The sequence below is a fragment of the Cebidichthys violaceus genome, unplaced genomic scaffold (genome assembly GCF_023349555.1).
Source record: "Cebidichthys violaceus isolate CVI_PGR_0920_01 unplaced genomic scaffold, fCebVio1.0.p SCAF_13, whole genome shotgun sequence".
Taxonomy (NCBI): Eukaryota; Metazoa; Chordata; class Actinopteri; order Perciformes; family Stichaeidae; genus Cebidichthys; species Cebidichthys violaceus.
The window spans coordinates 6,977,343-6,998,350 of record NW_027176296.1 but is presented as its reverse complement, the minus strand read 5'-3'; the positions used below and the strand labels follow the sequence as shown (position 1 = coordinate 6,998,350).

The following is a 21,008-nucleotide window of genomic DNA, read 5'->3' as shown; positions in this document are numbered from 1 at the left end:
TTGGATTTTTTACTACCAAAAAACTTCCAAACAGACACAGCTCTTCTCTCGAACACAAGTTATTGTAGTGTATCTTTGGACTCACCTTCTTCAGCCTCCATCTCTCTTTTCTGTTCTTTAATGTGCAGTAGCGACGGAGCCTCTCCCAACTGTTTTGTGGCTAGTTAGCAGCTATAAAGTTACCCAACGTACCATTCGGCGGTGCAAATTTGTAAATGTACAATTATTCATTTCACAAGTTTGTGTCACAAATTGTTGTGTGCCATGGTGTTTTACCCTGTCAAAGAGTTAATTGTGAGTTATTAATTGTAGTGTTATAACCATGAGAAAGGATACACAGTTGATACCCCTCTCAATGCACTCGCAGGTCCCCCGGTTGTAGCGCTCTTCACGTCTGTATATGAAAAATACAAATTGCACAGGAAATTAAAACCAGTATACCGGATGAATCGGTTTACCGCCCAGCAATACCCAGAATACATTCCCTTTCACAAAAGTGCTTCTGTGGGTGCTGCCCTGCCATGTCCTGGCAGCGTGTCTGCACAGGGAGCAGATCAAAGATTATTTGATATGAGCAGGGGCTGTGAAAAATCCTTGTCATATATGCGATGATGTTACATCAGACATTTGCAGCTTGGTCCTGGTCATTTGCACAGCCATAGCTTAGCCCATCTGCTACGAATAGAGATGACTCTTAAGTACGTAAAGCTGCCATAAGCCTCTGTTTCCTATTGTAAGCTGTTTTAAAGGGTCCTGTGGTTTTGCGCCATCTGCTTTGACTCATTATTTATATATTTGATATTTTCTTTTCCTCTCCTCATTGGCATGGCCTGACTTGTTGGTGACATGCTCGTTGTCCATGTTCATGTGGGAGGTAGATGACGCTCCGCCTCCTAGACGGGTCACGTGTCTTCCTCCCACAGGCCTCCACTCCTCTGCATTGCTTTTCACTCTCTCACTCTCTAGCCCCCAGCATGCACAGAGGCTGCTTACTTCTCTGGCACTTTTTCTTGTTGGCATCATGTTGGAGCAGGATGTTGGAAATCTTTGTTTTTCTAATAACATAGAAAAAATAATAGAAAAACATTTGTGTAATTTCTGTAAGTTTGTACATGTTGGCATCATATGGGAACATGATAATACATCTGGTTTCTGATGAGTTTGCTTGCCTGAATATAACAAAAATGATAAAATATCAATGCATTTCTCTTGTTAGCCATTGCATGCTCCCCATCCCTCTCAAAGGACATGCAGTCATAGAAAACTGGTCATTAACATTAGCCAATCAGGTGTTTTGATGACATTGACACAGGCCCTCCCACTTAAAACCGAGAAGTGTTAGAATAGAAATCTCAGCAACACAGGACTATAGGGCTCCTGCTGTCTCTCTGCCTTCACCTCAAAACATCCAAACAGCTCTGGCCAGCATCCAGAGCGGATCGTGCTGTATGCTGTGTTCACGCCAAACACAGACTTTACATACAAAGTTATTGCAAAGACGCGAATGGACACGAAAGGGGGAAAAGGCGAAATTTACTCGGGCGAGAAATTTGCTTGGCTATCAGCATTGAGATGCTCCCGCTGTCATTACTGACGCCCTGCCATTGTTAAATCAGTAAAAAAAAGATTGTGGCCGTCTGTGTTCACCCAGAGCTCTACGATACCTCATATTTGTAGAGACTAGACCAAACTGTGTATAAATGTATGTGTATAAACCCTAAGGTACAAACGATGAAAAAGACGCTACCGTATTTACGCCTAGATGACGTTAGATGAGTGTCGATGGAGCTGCTACAATGTTAGCATAGAATAGCACCGATCGATCCGAGGTCCATTGAGAAAACAATTATTTTAGTTTAAGTTATTTGGTTGTCGTCTTGGGGAGAGAACTAACACACAACATGAATTTAGACTTTACAAATCAGCATCATTATGTAGTTATTTCCGCATCCCTTTTTGTCTGTTTATTGCAGTTAAAACACAGCAAAATCTGTTCAATTTGTGTTCATACAGCTGTAGTAAACCAGCCAACTTGTGGCTTGCTAGACACAGTGAATACACCTCAATGAAGTTCCTCCGGATGATGTTATGAACCCAGACGGCGTTTAGTGTCCCGGGATATCTGGGACTTCCACAAGTACAAAACAGAAACAGCGGTTATTTCTTCCATGGTTGATGGCGGAAATAAGTGGCTTAGTTGATAACTTTCCATGGAGTTAAGCCACTCCTCCTCTCTGGCACGTCTAGCGCAAATAAACACAAATGATCCCGCAAGTAACACAACGGGGAAAAAATTGCGTTTTGTGTAAACACAGCAGAGTAAACGTAGCAGCTAGTTAGATAAATCTGAATGGCCAGTTGAGAGACAGATTTAGAGACTTTGAGTCCTTTCTCTGTTTTATTCAACACTTTAAATTAATCAATCAGATATTATTGTTTTGTAAAAGGCAGGTAAAGAACAAATTCAGGAATATATGAGAAACCCTTTTGATTTTTTTCCACAATCAGGACTATTAAATATATAACAGTTTATATTGGGGATATTTTGGCACACAGTAAAGCAAAGTTGGTTAATAACTAAACCATCTTTTGATTGAACCTTATAGTGAAACCACAGAACACATCCCATAGGACTGAGAACGGCTATTGAAGAGGATAAAAAAAATGACGGCCCTTTATTGTGCTGAACACAGCTCATACTTTGTGTGTGCACTCCTACGTGTTAGGAGGGCACCAGAAGAGAAATGCTTCTGATTTAATAAAGGCCTAATGGAGTGAATTTGGGAGTTTAAAAATGTTCAGCTTTTAGTTTATATAATTTAAAATAGAAGTGCTTTGGAACCAGATGCACATGGGAAAGATATAATCTCACTTCAAGCACCTCTTGAGAAGTTGCGTGACTAAATAAATACAGGCATTTTCATAAATGTGTAAGTAAAGAAAAATAGTCGTACAATAGAGGTACATTTTATGTATGGCTGTTTCATATTGTTTGGCATATCAGAGCTTACTTATCAATTTGACAAACAAGATAATGTACATCTTTGGACTCCTGTAAAGCCAGTATGGTTGGCAGAGTGTGAAAAGGGGGCTGCATACTGCTACTGGGGACGAGGGCTTTAGGCTGTGGCACAGCTATTGAAGATTAAGGAAAGGAATTAAGTTGGGTGTGTGTTTGTTCTGTCCTCTTCACGTTTGTCTATAATGCCCTTGTCGTCATAAGAGTGGGGTTAATCAGATTACATTTTAGGTTGTAAAGCTGGAGCTAGCGATATAATGAACAATATGTCCCAGCGGGTTGATTATCTGCCTTGTCAGCACAAAAGCCTGCTGTTCACCAGCTGGAAATGCTCTTTATCCTCTCCCATCCCGCAAGTCTGACCCGAGACTGAATTTAAGTTATATTAGGCATTGAAATAAGGACAACATTGTACTGTAGGTATTTAAGTTAATTGCAGACTAAGATTATCCTGTTAATGTGCATGCTTTGTATTTTCTTGTGCTTTTGTGGTGTTGTAGTGAGTATATAAATTCCCTTCACTCTGTGAAAGCCATGCAAGGATTGATGTTTCAAAACTTTACAAATTACCTTTTTTTTTTTTTTTTTTTTTTAAATAAAAAACCCCACAATGCACCGTTACCGCCCAAACTCAGGGTTAACTGAGCCAACCAACCAACATTGCAGAGAGAGATTATTGACATGATGATTTGTGGGCTATGTTCTATTTAACACTCACCGTTCTTTCTTTTTTCCCTCTCTTCTCTTTCAGGAACCTATAAAGTCCAGGGCACCACAGCTCCATTTGGAGTATAGATTTTACAAACAGTTGGGGAATTCAGGTAAGAGAGATGCAGTGTGTAGTTTATTAGTCTCTGATAGACGACACCATAATGATGAGTTAAATGTGAATGGGCTTTTTCAGACCAGATTGGGCAGGAAGAGAAAACTCAGACTTTATATTCGGAAACTGACCCACAGACAATTATGTGCAGCTGGATAAACACTTTTGTGTTATATTATGCGATATTATAGAAGGCAATGCAATTATCATAATGTGGTTATCTAGTTAAATTAGCTAGCAATGGGACAAAGATTGAATTCTAATGTTCACACTGATTTGGAGTTTGCCAAATATGTTGATTTTACTCAGCTAAGTGGATTCTTTTGTATTGATTTTTGTATTTAGCTTGTGTGAGACAATTTCTTTACATCAAGGATTTTTTTTTGCTGAAATGCATCAAATGTGATCATATCTTACTATTCTGCCTTGTATTTTGGAAAACATGGACTTGAGTGCATACTTAATTCAACCTTTTAAATGTCAGGTTTGAAATTTAGTTGTGCAGCTTTTTGTTCAATCGGGTTTTCATTTTGTACTAGTATAAATATAATTTACCTCCCTCTGTAGTCATCCAATTAGCATAGATTGTGTTCAATTAGAAAAAGCGTAGTTTTCCAAAATGGAAACGAAGTTATGCATCTTCATATGTGGATATGTACCATTGGAGAAACAGACGCATACAATCAACTTCCAACAGCATCCATTCTACTTTGGGCTAAATTTCACAGGATGTGTCTCCTCACATCTGTGGGAGCCAATGGATGCTATGAAAGCCTGCTTCCTTTTCTTTCTAATCCCACCTCGACAGCACCCAGCCACTTTCCTCTCCTCCAGCACTGCTCAGAACACGTTAGTGTACTATGATGCAAAGCTGTGGCTCCAGGGCAGCAGCTCTTCTGATCTGGTCTGGCTGGTCAGATAGTTACAGAGGGGGAGAGAGGAGGCGGAGTCAGATGGTTGGGAGGGTTCAGGACTTTTGTTGGCTCCCAACTCTCATGCTCGGTCTTTAATTCAGACTACATATGCAAACATGTCCCCACTACTAACTGATGAGAGGAAAAGGTAGATTAGGTATGTTCAGTCTCCCATTCTGCAACCAGCCGCACCGTCATGTCCTGTCAGCTCTTTGTTTGTTTCTTCTCCCAGACAAAGTCCTTTTATAATTGAGTTCATGCAGGACAGGTACCAAGTTCCAATTGACATTTTATTACTTAATTTAGCCTAAAGAAAGCTACGTTAGTCTTTTAAAAGGTAACTACACCCTCAAATTCTGCTAGAACCTCTCTCCCTTTATATGTAAAAAATGCAATAAAGAAGTAAGGAGCAATGACTGTAGGAGGCACAGAGGGATTAGGAGACTGACTGACCACTGCTCAGTGTAGCATGGACAGAGATGCAGAGTCGCTAGTCAGAGCTAACCAGCCATGAGAAGCTACTGTCAGACTCTTGACAGTCAATAGAATCACGTTTATGCTCCTTTTGAGAGAGTTTTGTAGCTGGGCAAGCGGCTCTACCACGAGTGAGAGTGTCAATAGCTGTAGCCATACTGTTTCTTGTGGTTAATGTCACTGTTGGTAGGACCTAAATAACTTGTTACGCTCCTAATGTAGCACAATTGCTGGTGGGCTCATTTGTTGTGTTCACTGCCACTGCAGAAGAACAGATCACATTCTTGTAAAACTTAATTTTTTGCTCCAGGCTTGCTAATGCTAGCGCAACCAGCAGCGTGAGAGGCAAAACTATGGGACTATGGTTAGCCAATGTTCTGTTTTATATACTTATTGCAGCAACTACTAAAACAGTCGGAGGGAGGGCTCAACATGCATGGTAGACCACGGAGTCTTTCCTATTTCGTGTCATGATTAGGAGGAGTCAGACAATTCAGCTGAACCAAATTTTTAAATCCAAGCTGACGCATACAAGCTAATGGCTTGTGGTATTTGTCTGATAAGAGCATAGGATTCTTCTGGTCCAGGCTCATTGTCTCTCTCTGCCTTTGGTTGTTTACTCTGGCACATTAAACACATCTTGACCGTCCCTTCTGCCATTGAGACCACTGCTGGCCTTCAGCCTTCCTCTTATTGTATGAAGTCTGGGGTTGTGTAACATGACAACAATATTCCTAGCCCTGTCACGCAACTAGGCGACAGGCAATATGCAAAGGAGAACAGGCTGGTGTGATGCCATCTAAGTGTTTCCAAATGCCCACTGATCATTATTACACTATTGCTTCACACAGATGTACACTGCAAGCAGTAACCTTCATGAGTAAAATGCCAATACTTTATCAATACCTGTTCAACAAACATCAAACAAACACTTGAATTGTGACAAACAAAAGCTGTCTAATAGGGGTCAATCGACTAATCGGCACAGATTTTACAAACTATTGTAATCAGTGGAGATGAGCTCCCATAGTTGCCAATGGCAGCTCAGCCGCCACCAGTCGTACATCACCGTTTTACATAGGGGTGGGGGGAAAAATTGATTCTTAGATGCATTGCGATTCTCTCATTAATGATTTTGACTCAATGCAGAAAACTCAATCATCGGAAATTTCAAACTCAGTTCTCAACGTTATGATCGCCGGTCACAATTCTGTGACACCGGGCTGTCCGTTCCTAACCGCTGCCCCTGAACACAACAGACGTTGCATCAAGAAGATCTGATAATCGCTTGATAATCGCATCGTAGCCCTATGAATCGAATCGTGAGAGGCTTAGAGATTCCCCCACTCGTTTTATATAGAGGCTCCATACACATAAAGACTTCCAATTTTGCTCAAACTATCTGTATGCATGTGATTAACTAATGATTGAATACGGGGTGACAAAAAAATAAATGGTTTATTAAAAATGGTGTACGCAAAAGTAGACGACAGAAGTAAAACTCCAGCTGATGTGGCGGTGAGATTCACTTTCACTTCTGTCTTAAATAAGAGGGCTCTCACCTATTTATGGTTAGTTTGATCTTCAGTTCCAGATTCATCAATCACTTGGATTTTGATGTTCAGTGATCCAGATTTAATTATTTCTTATAATTTCTACTACTTGGATGTTCAGTTCAACAGTTATCCAATTTGTACATACTGTAATAGAGTAGATTGTTTATTCAGATTGATTGCTTATTGGGGATAGCGGCCAATTAATCGACTATTGACTGTTCCTGCTCCAAACTATCTTTATCACAGCAGCCTTTAAAATTCCACCAGTCTGTTGGTAGTCTAACTGTTGAGCTTAGTTTGCCACAAAATTTGACACTTTTTTTAAACTTAGCTTCTGGCTGAGACAAACCAGCCACTCCTCTCTCTTACTGTGGTACCTGCAGGCAGGACAGGATGATGGTCTGGTACTGACTAATGTCTGAACTTTGCTCTGTATTGTGATTTTTGGAATATGATTTACTTTTGTCACGGGGTGTGGTGGAGGACTCAAACGCAGACATATGGAGATGCAGTGAAACCGGGTTTTAATGATAACAGAACTAAATAGGAATCGTTACCAGAGTACAACAAGGAATCCACGACAAGACACGAGGGGGAGAAATCCAGCAGGGCAGGCAGACGGGGAAACCGGGAACAAGATGAGCGGGTAGATAAGACAATGACCTGGCAAAGAGTGACTGAGAGGCAGGGGTTTATATAGTAAGTGCAGCAGAGTGAGCAGGTGAGAGTGATAGAGCTGATGAGGTGGGTGACTAACAGGTGCACTGAATGAACTAATTAGGAGGCAGGTGAGGGGAGTTGTGCTGATGACTAGAGTGAGGAGAGTATGGAGTGATGGGAGAGAATGGGCAGAGCTGTGACAACTTTAGTTTATATAGTGACTTTGCTGTTGTAAACATTACTGTTGCCGCTCACCGTTTAGCCATGTTAAATATAAAATTCTAATCTGGTTCTGAATTTAAACAGAAATGTGAATTAGGCATGTTTACGTCCACTGGAGTAAACGGTGCAGTTTTGTCAGAAGTTGGCGCTATACACTACACTTAAAGTATGGCTATGCTCTGCCAGTAAACAGGGTAGAGGAAGTAGAGGTTGCGATCTGGAAACAAAACAAGTCTGTTTGGGCATCTAACCATCTACGAGACAAAATGTTTCAGTTGGGCTAGTTTCAATTATTGGCCGTGTTGACAAAAGCAAGCATTTATATGTAATTGGAATATCCAAAAAGACAGTGACGGCAGAAACGGCTGATCAGTCATGTATGGAATGTATGTATACATTTATGGAGTTGAAGGTTGATTACGTGAAATATTTATTCAGCAAAGATGTTTCAATAATCTATTTAGTACATCAATTATTTTTTGACAAAGGCAAAAACCACCTCAAGCAAGCATAACATTTTTTTTGCAGTTGAGGAAGCACTTTAAATAAAAAATAGAATAAATTCAGATTAGTAATATATTTTTCCTCTGTTTAAGGTTAGACATTGTCATTTGGTTGAGACAGAGACACTTTCAGTAGTTTAACTATCATCTTAAAATGCATCTATAGTTTCACCACACAGTGGAGCAGAGAGGTCTTGTCTCCAGCTGATGACTGGCTACTCCACAATGATATGACAGAAAGGCTCACTTGACTGTTTAGCATGGGAGGAGTTAAACAGTGACACGTGACCCTGTTAGTCCTGCTCAACCCAAGAGCCTCAAATATGTCACAGCATGGACGACTCAGCACTTAACGCTCAGGAGGAGCTTATCTGCACACTGTTAATTATCTTCTGTCCTGAACAGATCTCACCAGTTGGGAGTTCTGAGTGCCTCCCATTTCACATATTTTTGTGAAAATTGAAAGAAAAAAAAAAAGACGTGGCATATCAGTTGCTCTTGGCAGTAATGGCGGTCTTGTATTGGTGAGGAGTTTGTGGCTTCAGTCACTTTACCACTTCTGTCAGGCGACTGGCTGCAGAGAGGTTGTGCAGCTTTTATGGAACCAACTATCATTTAACGGTATTTCACTGCCCGATTTAGCTCATGCAGTCATAGATACATGATTGTATGGATGTTACTGTAATTAGTGCCACATATAAGGAGGTTTCCTCTTGAACAATTTATCTGTGATAGTTATCCTCATAGGCCCCAGCATGGCTTTTTAGGGCGTGATATGCTGTGACAGTGTCCATGTTGATGATATTATATCATTCAAATCATGGATTTGTTTGCATGCCATGTGGCATTTTTACAGATACAAATCTGTTAATGTCTCCCTCTGTTGTTATCCAAGCAGTTTCCTAGTTTTGTTGACATCGGCGGACCGGCATCGGCGGACCGGCAGCGCATGCTTATAGTGCATGTTTTTGCATGTCAGCGTGCCCCCTCCCACCCCCGTCTAGTTTCACAGCCGCTCCGCTCTGCTCTCGTACGGCGTTTACAGCCGATAGGGCCGTCCAGACCGACAGTGTCGTCACTGAAGCGTAGCGCCCACCCTCCGGTTCCCCCTCAAGTTTGCTCTGTCGGCATGTTTGCCGTAGTTTGTGCTGTTATCTCTGTTAGCTCCGAGCCGCTGACTCAGGCATTGAGAAGCAATCGAAATGCCCCCAATCTTGTATTATGCACCTTTAAACATTTTGCCATGATTATAAAAGTAGCATGCTGTAAATTCTCATATTATTTGACACAATTTACACATATCACACAATTTCATTATTTAATGATTGACTTAATAAAAATGTTTTATTTTTTCCCCCCGCTAGTTATTCAATCCTTTTGCATTTTGCTGGCTTGTTGTTTTTATGAGTTATGTTGTGTTTGTAGCTCCAGGCTCAGATTTCAGCCTCGTGAGAACATCTCCAGAACATTGGGCCTAATGGAAATCACTTCTTATTCTTCTCTCACTGCACTCTACTCCAAAATCTGAATCCTTGATACATATTCCCTGTCCTGTCCTCCTCTCTCCTCCAGCCCTCTCCTCTTTGGCCAATAAGTCTGACATTTCACTGTAGGGCAACATTGTCTTCAGCTGACATAATGCAGCTTTCTCTCTCGCTGTGTCGCTGCAGAAGGTCTGTCCGTAGATACAATGGGTTGGATTGTCTCAAATTCTCGAGACAGCGGGGTTCAGAGTACCGTTGAACTAGGCTTGCGATGAAGACCAGACCATATCCCATAAAGATGAACACAGTTGGATGTATTTCTTGATATGACTTTACATCATAGAATTACACAAGTTAATTATCACAGAACTGATTCAATTTGCTTATTGTGTATAGTTGAGAGAAGCCAACTGCTGAAACGTTTTGTTTGGCCTTAAACTGTTGAAGAAAAGAAAAAAGAATGTTTCCTGATTATGATTGGCATAGATGCTTTATCATTCTGTTGCTTTTGAGGCACTCACGGTTTCCTGTTAAAGAAAAATTGTTGCACTGGAGAGTGATTTCACTGTTTTCTTTTGTTATGGTTGAGTTTGTGTCAGCCATCACATTTCCCATAGTCTCACATATCCTACTTTGCACAGTTGCTGTTGGCAAGTTATATCACAGTATATATTAAAGTTTAGACAGAAATCACCCCCAAAAATGTGCTTTGGGCATTTTCCACCCGCCATTGCAAGATTGGTGCTTACAACTGCTGTATAACCCCAATCTTTGCTTACATCCACCAGCAGTAGACAAAAAAATACACTGTGAGCTCTTCCTCTTGTGATGACTGTGTTTTGAATGCCCTCTAGATTTGGGCCAAGCTTTGATGAGTCAGCCCTTCCAGCGATCTCTTGTCACTGCCTCATCTGTCATTGGCTTCATTACCTGGAAAATCCTAGGGACTAAAGGGCAGACAGGTGTGCCTGTGCATATGTACATGTGCGCGTGAGAATATGTGTGTCGGTTGCCCTGATCGAACCCATTTGTAAACGCCATGTCCCCTGGCTCGCAGCTGACACACAATCCAAACTGAATACTTTCAGTTTTTAACTCTCATTTATTTGTGTCACACATACATTTTTCTTACGGACAAGTACGGTACAAATGTGCCGGCCCATTCTGTCAATCCCTTTCCCATTTTTTGACTCTATTTATCTGCCTGTGTTTGCTGTTGGAGCAGCACCGATGTGGTGTTTCATGGTTACTGAACTTTCAGGGAGACGGCTGGCATGTAGATATTGGGCGTTTGGCACCACAGCATGGTTCAAAGGTTTTTTCGATGGCTTCCTGGTGACAGAATCAACTCGACAAGGACTAAGTTGGTAGCGAGGACTGTGAACCTGGAGAGTGGTGGTTTTGATCGTGGGAGAAGTGTTACGATGGATTATTGCGCAAAAATAGTCCATGAGTTATAAAATGCCTCTGAAGTGTCAATGCCAGAGGGCTGATTAATATTCCAGATAAATGAGTCAGTTGTTTGTCTGTACGTAGCGTTGCGTCTTTTTTTCCAGTGAACTGTTGCATGTTGTCAAAGGGTGCTTGTGAAATACGATGCTGGTCCCTCACAGGCCTCAGCAGTTCACTTTGTTTTGACAAAGCTGCCAAGTCTGTAGCAGGCCACTGTGAATCTGCTTGTTTTTTTGTGGTTTTTAGTACTAAATGTTGCACCTAATTATTAATAAATTGGAAATTTGCTTGCGTTTTTCGATAAGTATGTTTTTTTTGTGTTTATATTTTTTGCACAATTAGAAATACAGTTAGTATTGTTCCACCAAAAGGACATACTGTAGTGTTTTCACACTGTCAAAACACTATTGTGTTTATCCATTCTGCCACTTCAATACTCCAGTAAGACATTGCAGTGTTGTATACTCAACTTAGTTGTTAAGATGAAGCATATTACATACCAGTGCATTTGCAGTTGCATAAACCTCTGCACCTTTATCTCTGGGCGAACTCATGGTTGAATGGTTTCTGATGTTTTTTTTTCCACACCAAAAAAAAATATAATCTTGTCAGGGAAGAAGAATAAAAGTGCCCATTAAAGAGAACATGTTATTCTGTAAGACATAGCAACAATTGTATTGTGATCATTCAATTAATAGACCAATATTTTACATGAGGTCACTAACTGTCTTTGTGTCTCCACAGAGGGAATCCCTCAGGTGTACTATTTTGGTCCGTGCGGGAAATACAACGCCATGGTGCTGGAGCTGCTCGGGCCCAGTCTAGAGGACCTGTTCGACCTCTGTGACCGCACCTTCTCCCTCAAGACCGTCCTCATGATAGCCATACAGCTGGTAAGGCCTGGAGGGGGAGGGCAGCAGCAGTGTAGGCTAAATTAGATGAGTTAGCAGAAAAATGAAGTGCAACCTAGACTACATTACAAAGATATAGTGGAGGGGATGCTAAGGTGCTCAATGCAAAGTTATTGTAACATTGTTTACATTTTAAATATTTTCAACTGAAGCTGACAGTAATCATGTAATAAAACTAGGATATTTACTGAAAGCTTCTGTCTTCAGTGTATCCATCGTGTGCCCACTAACTGTCAGCATAATTGAGCGATTTTGCATTTTTATTGACTACTATTGACCTGTTTATTGCTTGTCTAGATAACACGGATGGAGTATGTCCACACCAAGAGTCTGATATACAGAGACGTGAAGCCAGAAAACTTCCTGGTTGGGCGGCCGGGAAGCAAAAGGCAGCACACCATCCACATCATTGACTTTGGTCTGGCCAAAGAGTACATTGACCCCGAGACCAAAAAACACATCCCCTACCGGGAGCACAAGAGTCTGACTGGGACGGCGCGCTACATGAGCATCAACACACACTTGGGAAAGGGTAAGAACAGCTCTGGAGCAGGGCTGTGGTTTGATAAGCCCTTCAGATTTACATAGATGAGTTTTTGCCCCAAGTTACATTAAGTTTAATGGTTTAATCCTAACTCTATTGTTAACAAATACATCACTAACATGTAGACAGCATTTTAAACAATTATCTTATCCAGTTATTTGTATTTCTCAAATCTTCTTGTTTCTTTCAGAGCAAAGCAGAAGGGATGATTTGGAGGCACTGGGTCACATGTTCATGTACTTCCTCCGAGGTAGCCTCCCCTGGCAGGGCCTAAAGGTACTGTAGCGTGTTGTTTGACATCATCCAAATGTTGGCACATACTGATTTATATCAGACTCCTGTAGTCCTCTTAATGCTTAGCATAGAGATGTACCTTTTTCCTGCTGCACTTGTCAATACAGTATCTCTTTTATACCTAGCATCCACATGACATTCGGAACAGAGAGCCTGTTGTTAACAACATGCTCTCACACTGGTGACATTTCAAGGTCTCCCCACTGATGTCTCTGTATTGTTTGCTGAACCTAAAAGACCCTCTGTGTCACTCAGACACAGAAACTATTGAGACCTCTGTGATTGTTTTATTTGCCGTTGCTTAACACAAACTTGATATCAGTTGTGGTGGAATAATGCACAATGATAAGGCTCTCGGGTATGAACGACAGGGCAGAGGCAACATGAAGCAAAGTGGTGTTCCCTGTGCCAAGTCTGTTATTCTTTGATTAAACAGCCGACATGAGGTGGATTGTTAGTCCTACTTACACCATAACCACTTGCCAACAAACTCCCGTATGTCATCAAATCCATATATTTGCAGCATTTTTAAATTTTTTAAATTTTTTTTAAATCTCCCTTGTTTGTTTATGAAAGATCATGAAATATAGTTTCCAACGTCAGAGCTCATACTGCTTGTGTAAGAACAGCTGGTGGCAGCAAAGGGCACAGCTGGTCCTACCAATCACCCCAAACCCACAGACCATATTTTAAACTCCTTTCTACTCTTCCAAATTGGGTTTATATTACAAATCTACAGTAAAGAACAATTTGACTGATTATCTGCTCTGACATCCTAAATAATAGCTAATATTTCCTCCTATTGATAAAGTAACTTGTCATCACTTGTCTTTGTTTTCATGACAGGTTTCACCATAAGTGCTCACAATCAAATCTATACAGCATGTGACAAAACAAACAAACACTCCTCCACACTTGCTTTGCATTTGAACAGTTCACTGATGAAGAATTTATAGCATTAAGAAACCAATGCTTGGTAACGGGTGCACGGAGGGCAGGTTGTAGCTGCAGAGTTTCTGGGCTTTGTTGCAGGCGTCAAAATCAAAGGTGTACATAGAAAAGACTACAAGACACAACACCTCATCTGAACATTTGCTGTGTGGGAGGAAGCTTGAGGTCGATGAATGTGAGGGATGTAGAAATGTGGGGGATGTTGGGTGGCTCGTGCCAAAACAAGTTCTCACCAATACACGACATGACAGTTGGCATTTAAATACAATGAAGGAGTAAAGGGACCAGATGTAGGGGAACAGTATTCAATTCAAGGTTATCATCACTAGACTGCTGATGATTGGAAGACGTTTTTCTGTTCCGATTAATCCTGGTTGGTAGTCAACAATACTAGATTATGTGTGAGAACCTTTCGTGCATAGTTGAAAATGTACAGGCGAGTGGGTGAAGGGCAACCATTTTGGATGTATCAACTGGTATGAAGTGGGTCTTTTAATGTTCATACATTGACACTGTGACACCCATGTATACCATAATATTGTAGCAGACAAGAATGATTCTATCATGGGAATCATGTGTCCCCCACTTTATGCAAGAATCATTCAAGGATGGTTGGAAAAACCTTCAGTGGACATGAACTGACCACACAACCCCCTCATATGAACATTATTATTAACTTGTCACAAGTACATTTTATACCATATTTGCAACTGTCTGCACTCAATTGCCCAATATACATTACATTTGAATATTACAGCTATTCATCTACACTTCCCGCAGGTAAGCATTTGCTCCCATTTTGAGTGTAATATGTATTTTGTCCTGTCTCCTTTCTAGGCAGATACTTTGAAGGAGAGGTATCAGAAAATTGGAGACACCAAACGAGCGACACCCATTGAAGTGCTTTGTGAAAGCTTCCCCGGTCAGTAGATCCAACCACTGCCCTTTTATTTACTTAATTTATTTAATTTCTTCCAGATGTCAAATGAAACGATACGTTCTCTTTTGCTACAGAAGAGATGGCCACATATCTGCGCTATGTGAGGAGGCTGGACTTCTTTGAGAAGCCTGATTATGACTACTTGAGGAAGCTCTTCACTGATCTGTTCGACAGGAACGGCTATGTCTTTGACTATGAATATGACTGGGTCGGCAAATCACTTGTGAGTGCCTCTTACCCAATCCACTAAAATCCTGTGATTGAACCGTCTGGTCTCACGACTGCAGTTGCTTTTTATATATATTTTTTTGCAAACCTTGCTTAAAGTTGCTCACATTATGGGTGCTGAATATTTTTGGTTCTCTCTAAATTCAACACTAAAGTTTTACTCTTTATGAGCTTTTTAAATCGTCTTCATTGTGACCCTGTGCTTGTGTTGTTACCTGCAGCCCACACCGATAGGCCCCATCCCCAGTGACACGCCCCTGCCGCCCAGCAGCAGAGACAAAGCACAACAGCAGACCAAAAACCAGGTGAGGTCATCAGCAGTAAAACACGACATAAACCACACCCACCCACCAATCTACCAACCAACTGACCGACCAAACCGACCGACCAACCAGCCAAGCCTGTCATTCAAGTTCTACTGGCAGGCTTCTATTGTTGTGTGCACAAGTAATCAACTTCCTGGAGAAAATGGCTTCTATTCAGTCCCACTTCTACATTATACCTGTACTGTCTTCAGTTTGACTGCCTGGCAGCAACATCATATGTCCTCAAGGTCTCTGTCAGACTATAAGACTTAGTACAAAATTGATTCTTTACCGGTAAACGAACCAACATGCACAATCATGAGGCAGGTTCTCACACTGCTGTTAAATAAAGCACCTTTTTCGCCTTCAGTTTATTCTTCACACCTTGCCACTCTAAGCTCCAGTCATTGCATGCATGAGTTGAAAATGCAAATTGCATTGTTCATACCAGTAATGACAAGCTACAAGCTTAGTGTATGACAAAGTGTTGACTTAGAATTAATTTCTTTTGTTTTTGGCATGCTATCCGAGCCTTGTTTTCGTTGTTTGTTCAGTAGAAGGGTAATGATTAAAGAGTTTAAGTAGAAAATGATTACGAAATGCTTCCGATGGACTCAAATCATGGTAACAATCATGTTGTCTTACTTGACGAGTCTGACTCATTGTTTCCCGTAAAACCAGACGGGAAGTGAATTAGATTTTATGATTGACTTATTACAGTGGACTCTAACCTCTTTTTATTGTTCTCCGTTTAACGTGATTGGCTTGGCAACAACCTGCCACCTTTTTAAAGCTGGCTAAGCACCACCTCCAGTTTCTGTACTGTACTGTAAAAACCTGTAACATCCTGGTTAAAACAGTCCGCTGCATCAGAACAAGTTAGGTCTGCGCAACAACATACAAAAGAAAACACAATGTTTTAAAAAAGAATAAATTAAAAAAATACTCTAAATGAGCTTCTAGATAAAGTTTAAGTAATGCTCTTATCCAAATAAACAAAAAAATTGACCATTATTTTGAATATGCAGTTCGAGTTGAGGTAATCAAGGCTGTTTTCTTTTACTCCTGCATGACTTTATTGGTGTTGATCTGTGCTTTGCATAAATTTTTGCTTCCCTCTACTCCTCTATTAACATAGTTTTGTCTTAACAAGCCTGCTTCTGCTTGGGAGATGTCTTCTATAATTTTTTTGTATTTGTTTTCATTCACTCCCCCTCCTCCTTGTACCTCCACACCTCTCCCCTCACCCCCTCCCACCACATTACGCCTCACCCTCACCTCGACCCCCCCCCTTTTCCTTTCACCACTTCATGACCACCTGCCTCAACCCTTTTTGCTCTTTGCGTCAAGTCGCCTGAGCCCAAAGGAAGTGAGTCTCAGCCCACTCCAGTGACCAATAAGGAGACTCTGGGGTCGCACCTCACAGCTGAGCGGCTGGGGGGCTCTGTTCAGGTACTGCTGCTTCTGCTGCTGCTGCTACTGCTGCTGCTCTGGTGGTTAATGCATGAAGCCACATGGTTCTGTGTGTGTCTGACCCCCTCTCACACTGCCTGTCTGTCTGTCAGGTGCTCTGTCTTGACTCTCTCTCTCGCTGTGTGTCTGCATCACTGTTTGAATCCCAGTGTGCCAGTGCTTTGACTGTTCTGCTGGCTCTCACTGCTTCTTTCGCCTCATTGGCTGTATATGCAGCTCACAGGAAGGGCCATGCAAGATGACATCCAACAGCAACTGTCATGCACACCTCATGAAATAAAGATTCTTAAATCAACCGAAAAACACATGAATTGATAGATGGATAAACAAAATCAGAGGCTTCCATTGTAAATGTGGCCCAAATATGCCACCTAGTGTTGGATAATACAATTGCAGCATTTAAAGTCTGGGTTCACATTTGTGCAAGTCTGTCTTAAAACAGTATTTGCATGGACATCAGCATATTTGTACACTGAAACAGACTTTGTTTTACTGTTTCTTCCTTTTCTAATGCACTAATGCTAGAGGAGATGGAGGGATAAGATTTATATTCCTCGATCTGCTCAAATCAAAGTTGATCTGAAGCTAATGTGACGCGTCAGCAGTCTGATTTTGTTCGAACAAGTTTGTCTTTTTAGTATGAAATCCATTCTTTATGTTTCCATAAACACAGTTTCTGTGCTAAGGAGGGATAGCAACACAAAGAGGGAATTTTGTACTTAAAATACTGTAACTAAAGTTGTAGTAAACTCAAACTGCTTTAGTCGGGACATTCCAGATTACATGCTGAACTACTCTCCCTGTCTGAGAGGGCAGATAAATAGAGATAATTAAGGTCACATATTTTTATATTAATGTTCATCTCCACCCTGCAGTCAGCAGCTCGTAGTGTACGTGTTTATGATCAGTCTGGTGTCCTTTTTGTTCTCGTGCAGGTGATGAGCTCAACGAATGGCGAGCTGAACACTGATGATCCCACAGCCGGACACTCCAACGCTCCCATCACCGCTCCCACCGAGGTTGAAGTGGCTGACGAAACTAAGTATGAGACAGCTGTCCAGATGGATAAAAGACAGTGCTGCTCGCAGTTGGGGTTTAATAGCATTTTAATCAGTACACATCCAGTGTTAAACTGGAAGTAAAGTCATTTTTTAATACAGCTCAAATTCAAAGGGAGATAGAAGCAAATCCAAATTCTTTTCAATTCCTAACTGAATGTCTTTTGGTTTAGCTATTGCTTTTTGGGGTGATTTGTTACCATGACCTTATGCAGGTTAAGCATTACTTTCTCATTTTAAGTCTAGTAGTGATAGAAGGCGTTGCTACGTTTAAGTCTGTCGTTGTAAATATGAGAGCGCATCTCTATCATCTCTTCTTAGTAGTCTTTGTCCGGCACATGCATACTTGTAAAAAGCACATTAGAAACCTGGTTACCTGTATACGAGGCCAAGAATCTGCTTTCTCCAGGAGGAATCTCACTGGGGGAAATCAGGTTTTGCTTATCTGCTAACTCAAGTATGAAAACTCCCAAGTAATCTGGAGAAAGCCAAGTGTATGCATTTAAGTTAGTGTAAACACACTGAATGTTTTCTACATCGCTCTTTGCTAATAATGTGAAGTGTGATCGAAGCAACCGGATCTAAAATTGAACAATCAAATGAAAACCAACCCTGACAAGCTCTGCTTTATTGATATACCAATATCTTGTTTGTATAGATGTGTCTCCAAATGTATTGTTTTCCTAAATCGGAATGTTCCTCTGTTTTCCTGCAGGTGCTGTTGTTTCTTCAAAAGGAGAAAGAGGAAAGCCCTCCAGAGGCACAAGTGATAGAAGCGAATGGAAAGAACTTGAAACATTGTGGTCACTGTCAAGTTTTAAATGGAAGCAACTACACAGACCCACTGTCCCTTATCTCTTTCCAGTTTCCCCCTCACCTCTTTATCCCTCTCACCTTATTCCCACTGTCACTCTGTACCTCACCCCCTCGCGCTCTCTCTTTCTCGTTCTCAGTGCTCCTCGGCTACTGGCAAGTTAAAGGAATGTTGCAGTTCTACTGACTCCACAACAGACTCTTGATTCCTTTATCGACGACAAATAAACGTATCTGCATTGCAACGTGGGGGCTTGAGGAAAAAGTAAAAAAGCTGTAACAATGAAACTCGAATACCGTGGCGTGAATATGAAAAAAAGATACTGTTTGAAACAGCTGTGTATTCTAGATTCCACAAGAAGGTGTGTTGTTCCAACAGTCAGCTGTTGATCAGGGGGAACCATTCGAGTGGTTCAAGTGAAAGAAATCTCCTCCGTAGGATTTTTTTTTTTCCTTTTCTTCCTTTGGTGTGTGTTTTTGGGATCAAGGTAAAGAGGAAAAGGTGAACTATGCTGATGTTAAATTTGAGTGACACAGGAAGCATTTCATCTATAAAACAGAATTTGGAGGACTTTTATGTTTTTGTTTTTTTTCGTTCTTTTTTTGTAATTGAATCCTCCGTTTTCAAAATCAAAGCCCTGCTTTGAAAATGTGTTTTTATGTTTTAGTGTTCTGGAGTTCTTTTCCTCACTCAAGCTTTCTTTTTGTCTGTCAATGTGGACTTTGTAGCACAGTCACTGGCCTCAGGTACTGTGGAAGATTGAGAGAAACAGATATTAAGCTCTCTTATTATTATTGCACTTTTGGGAAAAAAAAGAAAACAATTACAGTGGAAAAATTTAAGTTTGAAATTAACAACTAAGAAAGCAACTTAATAAAGACTGATCTAGGAAGAGTCCTTCACAACGCTTATATCTGAGTTATGGCCGAACATTTTTGGCAATTTACATGAAGAAAAAAAAGAGATGTCTTTTGATTTTTACTTCTCACATCAAAATAATTTACCAGGAAATCATAGTTTGTGCCTTTCTAAGTAAAAGTTTTAAAGCTCAAGTGGGTGTCCTGCAATGACATTTTATCTAATCTGTCCCAAATACTCACTGGATTACTCTCGCTCTCTCTCTGCGTGTGTGTGTGTGTGTGTGTGTGTGTGTGTGTGTGTGTGTGTGTGTGTGTGTGTGTGTGTGTGTGTGTGTGTGTGTGTGTGTGTGTGTGTGTGTGAGAGAGAGAGAGAGAGAGTGACAGACAGACGAATGTGTGCACATCACTTGTTCTCACATATAAGCAGTATACATCCCTTCATCTGCTGTGACAATCGACACACACGTACAGTGGTGTTGATTGGTTTGGAGAGATCAGTACCGTGTGTGTGTGCGTGTGCGCGTGCGTGTGTGTAAGCGGTCTCACAGACGACCCAAATCTGTCTGGACCATTGTTTTGTTTTGCCAGGAGGTCACAGACAGACGGGTTTACTTTTGATGAGGTCCATCATGTCTATGAAGTTAATGGGCTGCTGTTTCTGAAAACAAAGGAGCCTTCCAAAAAAATCAAAAACCAATTGCCCTTTTTTGAGTTCCTTGCTGCTGCTAACAACTGTAGTTTCATGTAGGGCTGCAACTAATGATTATTTTCATTATGAATTAATCTGCTGACTATTTTCTTTATTAATCATTTGGACTTCAAAACATATTAAAAAAAAATTCACATAATGTTATCCTAGGCCCCACATAATAAAATGTCTTGTTTTCTACAACTAACATTCCAAAACACTAAAATATTAAATTAACTACAATGTAAGACTTAGAAAAGAGCATTTTCACATTCGAAAGCCTGGAACCATCAATGTTTAAAAAAGAAATGAGACCTGATTAGTTGATTAAAAGAATAGTTGCTGATTAATTTTCTTTTGATTGACTATAATCGTTGCAGCTCTAATTTCATTTGTCTCTTTGATTGTTTGGTATGTGTGTCCTTGTTTCCTGGCCGAGATGAAAGCTATATGTCTGGCTTGGTGTTGTGTTCAGGATTGTTTAAATTTCCCCTAATGTTTCAAGCTCATCAGAGACTGCAGCTTTTATGGCCTTCAGTTATTTAAAGGAGTACTCCATCGATTTTAATATTGCGCTTTCTTTAACTTGGCTGACTCACGAAAGGCATTCAAATAAAAAGTGGTCTAAATCTAAGCAGTAGTATTCAAGATATCCTGACTAGTGAGTCCAATTACAAAAGAAATCCTACATCCCCATAATGCAACTGGACTGTCTTTCATTAAATATTTCCTGCCTCCTAAAACCAGCCTCCTTGAAACCCTACTTGCACAGTTTGTAATGCAGGCCTCCTGTTAAAAATTGTGCAGAGCCCCGGAGGAGGCAACTCTGATGACA

General features: G+C 40.8%; 1 protein-coding gene across 5 annotated transcripts in view; it reads left to right on the top strand.

Moving 5' to 3' along the window:
* The window catches only part of csnk1g2b (casein kinase 1, gamma 2b), a 38,789-nt gene extending 19,112 nt beyond the window's left edge, over positions 1 to 19,677 (top strand). For 2 of the 5 annotated variants that reach the window (XM_068707562.1, XM_068707563.1), the window contains exons 3-12: positions 3,771 to 3,840; positions 11,852 to 12,000; positions 12,316 to 12,550; positions 12,753 to 12,838; positions 14,645 to 14,729; positions 14,822 to 14,970; positions 15,197 to 15,280; positions 16,631 to 16,732; positions 17,689 to 17,795; positions 18,527 to 19,677. In XM_068707562.1, coding sequence (XP_068563663.1) covers positions 3,771 to 3,840; positions 11,852 to 12,000; positions 12,316 to 12,550; positions 12,753 to 12,838; positions 14,645 to 14,729; positions 14,822 to 14,970; positions 15,197 to 15,280; positions 16,631 to 16,732; positions 17,689 to 17,795; positions 18,527 to 18,581 — 1,122 coding nt within the window. In that variant the 3' untranslated portion in view covers positions 18,582 to 19,677. The remainder of the gene's footprint in view (positions 1 to 3,770; positions 3,841 to 11,851; positions 12,001 to 12,315; positions 12,551 to 12,752; positions 12,839 to 14,644; positions 14,730 to 14,821; positions 14,971 to 15,196; positions 15,281 to 16,630; positions 16,733 to 17,688; positions 17,796 to 18,526) is intronic. The other 3 variants (XM_068707564.1, XM_068707566.1, XM_068707565.1) reach the window with 3 other exon arrangements.
* Positions 19,678 to 21,008: the final 1,331 nt, after the last annotated feature.